The 13,912-nt window shown below is 32.3% G+C and overlaps 1 protein-coding gene across 4 annotated transcripts in view; it reads left to right on the forward strand.

The window, feature by feature from the left end:
* LOC137655870 (fibropellin-1-like) overlaps window positions 1–13,676 on the forward strand; it is a 59,465-nt gene extending 45,789 nt beyond the window's left edge. For all 4 annotated transcript variants that reach the window (XM_068390089.1, XM_068390081.1, XM_068390098.1 and 1 more), the window contains 8 exons: window positions 788–835; window positions 1,211–1,410; window positions 3,802–4,060; window positions 5,425–5,562; window positions 7,021–7,102; window positions 7,878–7,906; window positions 12,196–12,274; window positions 13,126–13,676. In XM_068390089.1, coding sequence (XP_068246190.1) covers window positions 788–835; window positions 1,211–1,410; window positions 3,802–4,060; window positions 5,425–5,562; window positions 7,021–7,102; window positions 7,878–7,906; window positions 12,196–12,274; window positions 13,126–13,213 — 923 coding nt within the window. In that variant the 3' untranslated portion in view covers window positions 13,214–13,676. The remainder of the gene's footprint in view (window positions 1–787; window positions 836–1,210; window positions 1,411–3,801; window positions 4,061–5,424; window positions 5,563–7,020; window positions 7,103–7,877; window positions 7,907–12,195; window positions 12,275–13,125) is intronic.
* Window positions 13,677–13,912: the final 236 nt, after the last annotated feature.

A 13,912-nucleotide genomic window follows, 5' to 3' on the forward strand; every position in this document is an offset into this window, starting at 1 on the left:
TCGCTTGTGAGTTTTTAGGTCAACTTATACTATTCCATTTCATATCACTCCCCCTAACTTCAAAGCTTCATGATGTGGAGTGAAAGTAATGCGAGTGGGAAGCTTGTTGCATGACGTGAATAGACAGAAATGGAGGTTATTAATGGCGTTGACATAGGGTCGTATGTAGGCTAACTTTTATATCGGGGCCAAGGTCACTTTCGTTGTGGCATAATGGATCGAATATTGACTTTAGTTTCTCAGTGAAAAAAACTTTTCGAACGTAGAAAAGCTTTCGAACGCCTTTATACGGACGGACAAATGGGTAATTGTGAGAGAGAGAGAGAGAGAGAGAGAGAGAGAGAGAGAGAGAGAGAGAGAGAGAGAGAGAGAGAGAGAGAGAGAGAGAGAGGAGAGAGTTATTGTCAAAAGTGAGGGATTAGGTAATTTTGATATTTATAGGTAACTTAAGAAAAGACTGCTTATTCATTACGTTTGACAAGTCATCAAAAGATATTGATTAGGAAATATAAATGGGAATTTCGTAAATGAATAAAATGAAAATAAAGAGATGCGGGTTAGTATGGTATGATGGTGGTTCCAAGGTCTAGAAATATACCGCCTGCGAATCACCGAAAATATGGCAGAGAAATATTAACATAAAAACCTGAATAATTTCATTTCTCATTAAAACATTTATTTAAGGGGAAATGATATTCCATTTACCTATAGAGGCTTTGAGAGACTAACAGAAGTGTCTGAAGTACTTAATGTTATCTGGTTATGTTCATACTTTGTTTCATTACAGCTATCGAGTGTCCAGTCGGCACCGTTCTTTCTGGATCAACCTGCATAGGTGAGTTCGTTATTGAAATATAAATATGAGAACCTATGCAGTTTTAATATCATTAGATTAAGAATTAACAAAACCATGTAATTTCAAAATAGGTTAGGCCATTACGGTGTACTAACTGGTCCGACTGCCCTGAGGTATGTATTTAGCAAACCTTCATTTTCGAAAATAAGTGTCGTCGGATCCTATAGGCTGCTTAAATCTGAATGACGATTTGCCTCCACAGGACAATGTTTCAGACCGATTTTGGGATTCCTTATCTAGGATCTTTATTTAATCACAATATTATATAAAGTTGCTTTTTATAGTTATGTTTACAAATAGAGTAAATTCCTATATAAATAGGAAAATAATATCAATTTCTTCTGGTCTCCACAGACTCCTGCAGTCTCGTCAAGTGCGTAAACCCGTTGCGCTGTGTGGCGACGGAGGAAGGGAGAGGGGAGTGTGAGTGTGGGGTCCTTTGCCAGGGACTTCTGAATCCTGAAGGAATCTCCTCCAGTTTATACTACGGGTCCTTTATGACCATGATGCTTCCTGGAAGTGAAAATATCATCGCTTCGCAGGTCACCAGATCGGTAATTTTTCTAGTTATTCTTTTGTCTTTTTTAATTAATCGTGCAGGAATTTATTCGTTAATTCTTTTACCGTTCTTTCAATTTCTTGTTAGTTATTCTTGCTAATATGTCGTCTAGTAAATATTTACGATGTAATAATTAGCTGAATTATTGTTTTGTATTTTCTCATAAATATTTACGATATAATCATTAGTTGAATTATTGCTTTATATTTTCTCATATAATTCTTCCTTTTATTAACATATTTAGGTGATAAACATTATTACAAACTAACGCTTATTTCATATATGACTGATTGACTCATTTTCCCGTGAGTAAACAATCAGATTTCTATCAGTATCGTAACCAGAATTACCTTTTAATTATTTAGGCAATTGGTCATTTTAGAGATTCCTAAACAACGTATCTTGAGCGTATGTTATTTTTATTAAAAGGTGATAAACAACTGCAATAGATGTAAGAAAATCCTTTCCTTGCTATGGGTACACTCGGGCACACTATTCTATCTTATTTCTCTTCCTCTTATTTTGTTAAAGTTTTTCTAGTTTATATGTGAAATATTTATTTTGATGCTGGTACTGTTCTTAAAATGTTTTATTTTAATTGTTAATTACTTCTCTTATTTCCTTGTTTCCTTTCCCCCACTGTGTTATTTTCCCGGTTGGAGCCTGTGTGCTCATAGCATCCTGCTTTTCCAACTAGGGTTGTAGCTTAGCAAGTAATAATAATGATAATAATAATAGGCTGGCCAAGGCACCAGCCATCCGTTGAGATACTACCACTAGAGAGTTATTGGGTCCTTTGACTGGCTAGATAGTACTACACTGGATCCCTCTCCTGTTACGGCTCATTTTTTCTTTGCGTACACATACACTGAATAGCCTGGTCTATTACTTACATATTCTCCTCTTTCCTCATACACCTGACAATACTAAGATAACTAAAGATTCTTCTTCGCTCAAAAGGTTAGCTACTGCACTGTAATTATTCAGTGGCTACTTTCCCCTTGAGAAGGGTATAATGGACCTTTAATTATGGTAAGCATCTCATCTAGGAGGACACTCCAAAATCAAGCCATTGTTCTCTATTCTTAGGTAGTGACATAGCCTCTGCACTCTTGGGTTTATAGTTCCCTTGCTATTTACACTTTTATATATATATATATATATATATATATATATATATATATATATATATATATATATATATATATGATAGATCTATTTCAACGTTGCTACTGATCGTAAGATATTTCATATTGGTATTCGTTACTTCGTATAGCCTATATGGTTTATTTATTCCCTTTCCTCAATGTGCTGTTTTCCCTGTTAGAGCCCTCGGGCTTTTGGCATATTGCTTTTCCAGCTAGGGTTGTAGCTTAGCAAGTAATAATAATAATAATAATAATAATAATAATAATAATAATAATAATAATAATAATAATAATAATAATAATAATAATAATGGCACATCCCGTATGTGAATCGGGGTAGATCATTAGTCAGAAAATGTGGAATAGCTTTTTTCCTGTTTTAAGAAGGTGGTCAGGATAATTGATTATTGAATTAATAATTGAACTTTACATATTGACGAATTATTATAAAATGCTGACTAATAAGCAAAAGGTTCTCTTCTGTTGATCGTTAGAAGTTTCAGAAACACATTACAGAGATCACAGTTTGTAAAATGGCGATCGAGAAAACTTTACCTCAGCAGATGTACCAACATATATAAACAAAGCACTAAAGATGGCCGTGAAGTACGCGAAGAGCGTTGTTGTTGCTCATTAAACTAGTTTATTATTGTTGATCACAAACTTTCTCAAAGCATATTTCAGAAGGATTTAAGACGGCATAGATTAGTGGCCTTTGAAAAGCGGTTCGCTATCTTGAAAGTCTTTTGAGTATGCGTGAACACCTAATTCCATCTGAAATTCCTTAAAGCTCTGGGGGAAGAAATTTTTCTATATTCTATTGCTAGAAATACAATTGTAATTTGTAAGTTAATGTGTAAAAGTTATGGAGAAATTTTGATATTTTTATAGTGGAAAAGTTATTTTGGTTATAATTTTATTTTAAGTTTCAATAATGATAATTTTATTGAAATTATTATTATTATTAAGATTATTGAAATCATAATAATTGTAGAAATTATGATAATTAAGAAAATTGTTAACATTGTTAATATTTTTTAAATCAATAGGTTACAATTTCAATTAAAGATATGGTGTTTCACTTGACTACAAAATATTCTCTCAGCCGCCCCTTTTTGAACAACACTAGAACACTGAACAGATGAAAGAAAGAGCAAAAAGGAAGAAGAATTCCCAATGACACAGTTTCCAAATACCTACATCTTCTTCTGATGTCTCTTCTTGTTCTATATCCCCAGTTGAGCACATACTTCGGTAAGGGCAACGTGGAGGTGACAGGAGTGAAGCTGCTGACGAAGAGGAAAACCCGTTCTACTGACTCCTTGGTGGATGTCATGGTCGAGTACGTTGTGACAAGCGATCAACCAAACAGGGACCAGGAATTGAGTGACGTCATAAGGAAGCAGTGCCTCCCTAGTGCAAACTTACCTAACGGCACTTGTATTCTTCCTGGAAATATCATCGTTGGAGAAAAATCAATTATAGTGGTAGCTAAAGGTGATTTAACAAGGAATGCACACATGTAGATAGATAGACTGGTAGATATATTGACAAATATATAAATTTATAAATAGGTAAATATGCAACATTGTATTTTTACATGGTGTTGTTCGGTACTTTGCCTATAAGATTATATAATAGTACAAATAATGAAAACGAAATGTACGACGAAGACCAAGTGAGATTTTAGACTAAGAAATAATTATGCTATTTAGGTTTATTTAGTTGGGAAATAAATTATGGTGTCAGCGAATGAAGAGAAGTCGTGTTTGAGCTGTAAGTGTGACCTGATTAAGGAAAAATCTTATGAATGAATTGACTTAGAATGTAAAAGAGCAATAAGAAAGTGTAGTGTGAAACACAGTTTTCCAAAATTAGTTGAGGTTGTAAACTCATATTCAAAATTATCAGATGTTACTTAATAGATTGTGTGATTGGTAGATTTATGGATAGTAAAGATAATCTACGTGCATGATCTTCCTAATCGGGTGGTTGAATCAGTAGAACTTCAAAAGTTCAAAGTTGGAGCAAATGCTTTTTTGTTGACCAGGCGGACATGAGTCTTTTTATAGTTTATTTATGACATATTTGTTTTTGATGTTGTTAATAGTTTATATATGACATGTCTGTTTTGACGTTGTTACTTATGTTAGAATGATTTATTGTTAATTTGTTCTCTTCATTTATTTATTTCCTTATTTCCTTTCCTCACTGGGCTATTTTTCCCCTGTTGGAGCCCCTGGGCTTATAGCATCTTGCTTTTCCAACTAGGGTTGTAGCTTGGATAGTAATAATAATAATAATAATTAACAGTATATGAAGATTAGGAAGGAAGAACCTTTATATATCTTTCGGATGAGAATGAATGAAATTGTGAATCACATCAAATATTATGTATTATTAAGAACAAAAGTTACAAAAATGGATAAGCTTTTAAAAATTAACTGTAAGTGACCTGGGATGTATTAATGAAATCTGCATAAATTGTACTGTAAAAATTGACTATGAAGAATAAAATATTCCGTGACTATAAACATGCTAGAATTTCGAATAATAACAGCGAGGGAGTAAGAAAACTGAGGATAGGAACTTTATGAAAACTAGATAACACTTATTAATCGAGTAGTTTATGTTTGATAACATGAGGGATCACTGAAAAGGTCAATGTTCAAGTTTCTGGAGTGATTTTAAATACAGTATTCAAATTATTTTCAACCTCTAGATTTATTTTATCGGTGAACTTCATTCCCTTGTTTTACAAGGCATATTATTTTTATTCTTGTAAGAATGATTTTGTTTAATATGTATCAGTTTTAATTTATTTATTTTTTTATGACTGTGTAGCATTGTTTTCTTTCCAGATCCTTGTAAAGATAGTCCATGTCCTAGGGATTTCTTTGACTGCATTCCGAGAAGAGACGTGTCCGGCAGATACCTCTGTAACTGCAAGAGCGGATTTGCTAAAGTCAAGATGATGGGGACACTCGGCTTTTGTCAAGGTAATAATTTCATCTATATCGCTGTCAGTTTTGAGGTACACCTGCTCTTCAAACAAAACTGAAATAGGTGAATTTATAAAAAAAAAAAAAATAGTCTGAAATTCAGAATACCATATTTTTTACTCTATATTTTTTTTTAAATATATATAATGATTCATCTAGGAAAATCGGATAATTTTTCTTTTAATCCCCGTCATTAACGATGTCTAGGTCGATTAAATTTTAAGAGGTCTCTCTAAAGTAACTTAGATTTACAATGAAAAGAAAAGGATGGACGGAAAAAAAATAAAATAAATATTTAAACAAAATGATATCAGGTCATATCAGTGTACATCTCGAATATCCGAAGATGAATCATAATACGAGAATTAAATAAGAATGATAAATTTATACTCTCTCTCTCTCTCTCTCTCTCTCTCTCTCTCTCTCTCTCTCTCTCTCTCTCTCTCTCTCTCTCTCTCTCTCTCTCTCTCTCTCTCGCAGGTAATAGAAGCTAAATTCCAATATTTGGTTTTGCATTTTTTTATATCAAGGGATTTTATCTTTTAACCAAGATAATGTAGTAACGAAAGAACCTAAATTGTAAACATTTAATTAATTATTCAAATCTTATACTCTAAGTATATTATGATAACAGAAATACTGAACTTTGTAAAAACTAAAGATATATTGAATGAAGTTTTGGTCACTGTATTTCTAATTATATCTTTATTCTATATATATATATATATATATATATATATATATATATATATATATATATATATTATGTATATATAAATTTATATATATATATATATATATATATATATATATAAATTTATATATATATATATATATATAGAGAGAGAGAGAGAGAGAGAGAGAGAGAGAGAGAGAGAGAGAGAGAGAGAGAGAGAGAGAGAGAGAGAGAGAGAGAGAGAGAGAGAGAGAGAGAGAATCATACTAGTAAATTTCACGGTATAAAATGAGTATCCATAAATAAGGAGAGATCATTTTATATCGAGTTTGTTTTTTTTTCAAATTTAGGTACGAGCGAAAATGGAAGAAAATCACGATTACTATTCAGTCTTTATATTTTGGCCATAGTGTATTTCCTTTGGATAAAATACTTGCTATTCATAAAATGTAAAACAAGTACGATATGTGAAAAGAAATTAAAACTAGGTTTCATTTCAGGGGGAAGTAGATCGTCAATGTTCATCAAAGTGTTTTGTTGTTAAAGTTTAACCTTTCCCTTTTGACTTCATTAGATACACGACACCCCATACAACTGATTCTTATGACTGGTAACCTGTGTTTCTTTTGGTTGTTCTCATAACTGTGAATGTATGGTTAACTATACCCTAATATAGTTATTTAGAAGACGAAGCTCATGTCAGAGGAAATTTCTATCACTCTAGCATAACACAGTTATTGTGAATTATTGGAGTATTAACCTGAAGCATTATATTCTAGATATTGACGAATGCAATGCCACAAAGAAGATATGTCAAGGTGATCAGGAATGTTTAAACACACCTGGGAGCTTTGTGTGCAGGTAAGTTCAGTTGGAATTTTACAAGGAGAGGATCCACGAGTTCACTTTGGGAATAATGATAACATTGATCAAATTTCGTTAATCAAAGAAATTGCACAGGACTCCATCATTTTAGAGTTGAATAGTCTTGATTTACTAAGCATTTCGAGGCTCCAGAAAAGTTTCATGGTCCTTTTATGAGTTAGTTAACAAAAATTATGGTTTTAACTACGGATTTGTCTGCGATTTCTTTTGTCTATTTTTTTTTTTTTTTTATTAAGGAGGATAATGACTAATGAGGCTTGTGGACTTCGATGGTGTATCTTTGTAAATTGGTTTTGTCATATTACGAGTTTCTTGTTTATCACTTGTCTAGTTTTGCCTGATTTTAACATATTTGTGTTTGATTTGCAAACAGAAAGCATTAATCCCACTCACTTGGGGACAATGTCATATTGAAGTCGTAGCTGCTTATATTATTGGTAGAAAACAAGTGTCAACTGTAGCCTGATGTATATACTTGAATTATTAATCTAGGTTTATTTGTAATATTCGTTGTATATGTGACTGCATTTAGAACTCCAAGGTCTGTTTTATCCAATCCTGCAGTCTCACACTATTTGTGTGTAACGCACGGATAGTCTTAAAAGGAATAATCACTTGACTAGACAGGAACATTACCAAAGCAGATTTTAAGAAATTTATTTTCTGTCACTTATTTTTCGAGTCTTACAAAGGCAACAAAGTGTTGCCAAAATTTACGAAAATAGTCACTTCTATATTTTTCTTCTTCCAGAGAGCCGGCCGGCAAGCTGGTTAGTGATGGTAAGTAGTATTTTGAAAAATTTAATCAAATTGGGTCCGCTGAAAATGAGTTTTATTACGCTTTCTCCCCGATTTTCTTCCAATGTAACAAGCAATTCGCATCTGTTTTCTTAGAGTCTTGAAAATGTATATATCTCTGATATCTGCATTATTACTTATATTTTTTGGTCGTTTGTTTATTTTTCTTTTATATAAACCCTAATCAATGTCCTTAAACAGATCAGGGCAATTGCGCTTCGCGAATAAATTTTCAGCGGCCTCAACAAAATTGTGTATGTAACTTGTTTTTCAACAATAACTAAATAATAATCTTTATATTTCATGAAGGCTGTCATGAAAATGTAAAAGATGCGCATATGGTCGATCTTTTAAATATTTTTATTTTTTATTCTTACCTATTAACTACTCACACTTATATATTAATTGAGTATGAAATGTGCCTTGTTAAAAGAAAGGTAGGAAAGAATTCATCGCAGCCATTGAACATGATTTTCCCAATTAGCTTTTGTTCAACCAAGACTCGTTAACAATCAAAAGAATTTCGGTATGAAATATACCTTGACCTTTTAACCAAAACTTGAGAAAATAAGAATAGCACTTACTTATATCCTATATCCTCGCTTATTTCCCCATTAGACTTCTATAGCATTTTTATACCATCGAAATTTAGTATTCCTTTCATGCGACATAATAACTAATGAAAGGCCGTTTTTATTGCTATCATGAAATCGACCATATTTGACGACATCATTGTTTACCCCGGCTTTGTCTTCGTGTCTTCCAGTGTGATCATTTCATCAGAATCGGCATTATTGTTATTCTCAATTATTGTATTCCCAAAATATCTTCCGCATAACGTCTCTTCTTATCTGATGTAATTACAAAAGATTTCGATATGTACTATATATATATACATATATATACAGTATATATATATATATATATATATATATATATATATATATATATATATACATATATATATATACATATGTGTAGAAATCACGAAAGCTGACACGTGATGAATATAAAATGTATTATAGCCACGAAAGGAAAAATGAAAAAGACTTGATTGGAGTTAGTACTTTCATCCACTCAGGACATTATCAAACTCAGCAATAAGAATACATATACAAAGACATCGTATTTATACAGGAGAAGGGGATCCAACAGCTGTCAGTTTCTTAATAATTCCGGAGAAGTCAGATTTTAGATAAAAGGATAATACTGGATTAACGGAAAACAGACCTGGACTTAGATTCAAATTTCTACCTTGAGTACAGGAGATTAAAAATGATTCAACAATATTCCTTTGGAAATAGTCATTTACATGGATTACTTTTTCCGTCTTTGACCAACCAATTCTGTGACTTGACCCTAACCAGTGGGAGGCCAAGGCATTATTAAGAGAACCCCTGGAGACGGCCACCTGATGTTGTTTTAATCTGACTGGTATACTTTTTGATGTTTGGCCAACATAAAATAGGTTACACTCTGAACAAGGAATGCTATATATTACATTATTATCATTTCCAGAACTATTCTTAATTAACACCTGCAATTTCCCTAAACGGTTTTTAACAGCCTTAAAATCGTTGAAAAATGACTGTGAATTACATATTACAAAAGCAGACAAAGCTAATGTATTAGTTATTATGAACAAAACAACTTATTTAGAAAAGATGTATGTACTTTTATCTGATGTTTCTACTTACATAAAATTAAGAGTTAATCCCTTAGACGAGGTCATCAAAGATTTTAATAAAAACTTAAAATCTATCTTAAAACAAGAAAAATCCTTAATTAATGCCTTTATCTCTACTGGTCCGTCTTTGCCTTATTTATATGGTTTAATTAAAACCCATAAAACAGGATATCCAATCAGACCAATTATCAGTGCTACAGGTTCTATTAACTATAAATTATCCAAATATTTAGTCAAATTACTTTCCCCGATCTTAGGATCTATTTCAACCTCTCATATAAAAAATTCTGTTGATCTTTGCGAAAAATTACAAAAAGTTAACCTTACGTCTAGACATAGATTAGTAAGTTTTGATGTAACTTCATTGTTTACCAAAGTGCCGGTTGATGACTTATTGGATTTCCTGTCGGGTATTTTAGATGCTTATGATTTACCTTTATCAACCCCTACTATTATTGAGCTCATTTGTTTGTGCATTAAAAAGTGTAAATTTAGTTTTAATGGAGATTTCTATGAACAGGTTTTTGGTATGGCTATGGGTAATCCTTTGTCTCCACTTTTATCCAACATATATATGGAATTTTTTGAATCTAGATTAATCCCTTCAGTGTGGTCTTCCCAAATTGTGTGGTATCGATATGTTGATGATGTTCTAGGTATTTTAGAAGAAAATTTTAATCTCGAGGGCTTTGTTTCAATCATTAATCCATTAGTACCATCAATAAAATTCACTATAGAAAATGAAGAAAATAACCGTATCCCATTTTTAGACGTTTTAATAGTTAGAGAAACAGATAAATTTAAGTTTTCCATATATAGAAAGCCTACAAATAATTTTTCATATGTACATTTTTACTCCGGTCACTCTAAAAATATTAAGCATTCAGTTTTTTCCTCCATGTACCTTAGGGCATTGAGAATTTGTAGCCCAGATTACATTGAGGAGGAGTTCACTAAAATAGAAAAAATTGCTACAGATCTTTGTTATCATAAATATTTCTTAGAAAAATGTATGAATAAGGCTAAGAAAACATTTTATAGTGTCCAATTAGAGAGAAAGGAAACAATTAGTAATATGCTTTGTCTGCCATTTCATGTTTGTTTTTTAGATGTTATACCCCTTTTGAAAAAACTAGATATTGCTGTAGTGTTTAAATATAATTGTACTTTAAAAAACATGTTAATTAAGAATAGTTCTGGAAATGATAATAATGTAATATATAGCATTCCTTGTTCAGAGTGTAACCTATTTTATGTTGGCCAAACATCAAAAAGTATACCAGTCAGATTAAAACAACATCAGGTGGCCGTCTCCAGGGGTTCTCTTAATAATGCCTTGGCCTCCCACTGGTTAGGGTCAAGTCACAGAATTGGTTGGTCAAAGACGGAAAAAGTAATCCATGTAAATGACTATTTCCAAAGGAATATGGTTGAATCATTTTTAATCTCCTGTACTCAAGGTAGAAATTTGAATCTAAGTCCAGGTCTGTTTTCCGTTAATCCAGTATTATCCTTTTATCTAAAATCTGACTTCTCCGGAATTATTAAGAAACTGACAGCTGTTGGATCCCCTTCTCCTGTATAAATACGATGTCTTTGTATATGTATTCTCATTGCTGAGTTTGATAATGTCCTGAGTGGATGAAAGTACTAACTCCAATCAAGTCTTTTTCATTTTTCCTTTCGTGGCTATAATACATACATATATACATATATATATGTATATATATATACATTATATATATATATATACATACATATATATACAGATATATGTATATATATGTATGTATATATATATGTATATATACATATATATATTCTGCTTATAATCATCTTTGGTCTCTTATACCTATATGAATGACATAACAATAAAGAATTCATTTTCAAAATAAACGATGATTTTGTGTAAGGAACCTCAATATTTTTCAAACACAGCTATGTAATCCTAACCTTAAATAACCTATGGTAAATGTTAATAGACCCCATCCTTCAATCCCTACTCGGCTTTCTTCCACGGGAGAAGGCTGGAAATGTTTATAGCAGACCAAACCCTTCATTAAATCTTCCTTATCAGGTAACGAAAGCCAATTCTTTTCCCCCAGGCTTGACTCGCATACATTTGCTGAATTATAAAGTAGTACATATTATACGCCGAAAAATCTCCTTTTACTTTCCATCCGCTATAGGTTTTGACTGTACAAAGAGAAAAATGTTTGAAGAAAAAAATCACTTGGTTCGTGTGATAAAAATAAATTCATTTTCAACTCTAATTACCAAACAAATATGGCTTAGAGATGTGTCACTTTCCTTTCAACATCCGTTTAATATTTTCACCTTAAATAGGCACTCCAAGAATAGGAAAGTCGCACGAATACACGTACTGCTTGCCTTATTTTTTTTTTTTTTTTTTTTTTAGTAAGTAGATATTTTCGCATTTTAACTGCAATAAGTAATGATTATTAATAGATAATTCCCTGCAGACCCCCAAGAGATATTTAGGCTATCCCTGAATGCCAGTAGAATCCTCCTTGTCCTGTTTTTCAAGTGAATTCTTCTGATTGATATCCTTCGCCTTCTGCAGGTACCATGAAGGACATAGCCGTTGCCTTCGGGATTCTCTTTGCTGCGACGCTTCTCGTCGCAATTGGACTCGGATATTTGTAAGTGACCTTGAAAACTTGTTTTGTGATATGACCCACTATTTGTGTCATGGACAAGTAAGTACGCCTATCTGATTAATCAATAACCATTTTCAGTTTTAGGATGTAATTCTTTTTGGTTGAATCTACTTAGCGATGTGGATTTTATTTCGATATTTCATTTCTGAAGCTCAGGTTAGAACCGTATTACATTATTATTTTCTAATATTCAGTTGATCATTATAGAAAATTATGTTATTTGCAATACCTTTGTCTAGTTTTACAGTTTTTTTGTCCCTTATGTCTAGTTTTATGTTTCTTTTCTTGATTCTGCTAAAAGCATTTCGAGTTCTTAAATGGATATTACCTGTTATTTTATCTTCTCTTCTCTTGTTCTATTCTACTGAAAATGGGATTTTGAGAAAATTGGAGTTCAGATTTGCATTCCTCTGGGATTCTTTGTTCATTTACACGTACCAATACCCCGTGTTATTATGCGTATGTGATTGATGTGTACACACACACACACACACACACACACATATATATATATATACTGTATATATATATATACACACACACATATATATATATATATATATATATATATATATATATATATATATATATATGTGTGTGTGTGTGTGTGTGTATGTATGTATATATGTGTGTGTACTGTATTAATGAGTGCATGTTTTTATATCATAAGTTTGCATATATATATATATATATATATATATATATATATATATATATGTGTGTGTGTGTGTGTGTGTGTGTGTGTGTGTGTGCTGTAGATGCGTGCGTCTGTGTCTGTATAAATTTATCTGTATGGGTTTTATATATCGACTATACAAGATTTCTATCAACAGGCTCATGAAACGATCGCATCGCGTGCGAGAGATGGTTCCCATGACCGAGACAAATACCGGGTTTGAGAACCACGCCTTCCACAAGTAATGTGTTAGACCGCATGTCACATCTGAGGACATGCAGTGTGGGATTTGAGAGGATGCAAGTGGTACTTCATGGCGTTTTTTAATTAAATGCAACACTGTGGTTACTCTTATTACTGGAAGCGACTACACTAACTTTTGTTATATCTGTGTCTAGACATGTGGCTGAATCCTAAGACACCAAGAGGCTTTCCAAGGCACTATACGTATTAACATTTAGTGCAGCATTGATATGTGAATGGCACTGGACAGTTTGTAGGTGCCAAGAACCCGGGTCATAATAATTTTGTTCAATGGGAGTTCAAGAATAGGCCTACTGCAAAACAGCATTTTAGACTGAGTTACCAAGGATCCTAGAAAACCACTTTGCTTACTTATACCAAAGATCCCGGAAATTTGTATTTTATATGTTGCCTAGGACCGTAAAGAACGATTTTTTTCGTTCACAGGTGCCAAGATTCTTTTTTTTTTAAAAAAATTGCATTTATAGGACCACGAACCTTTGGAAATAGAATTTTCGTTCGTTGTTGTCACAGTTCAGATGGCGCTGCCTGTATTTCTAGTGACGTTGAGATGGGAGTTTTTATTATTGTGCTTTTATACATGTAAGTGTTGTAACCATTCTTTAACTTGTTTATCTTTCAAGATCTCAAATTGTACATTTGGCGTTAATAATGCATTAAGGAAAACTGTATTGTTCCCT

The sequence above is a fragment of the Palaemon carinicauda genome, chromosome 1 (assembly GCF_036898095.1).
Source record: "Palaemon carinicauda isolate YSFRI2023 chromosome 1, ASM3689809v2, whole genome shotgun sequence".
NCBI lineage: Eukaryota > Metazoa > Arthropoda > Malacostraca > Decapoda > Palaemonidae > Palaemon > Palaemon carinicauda.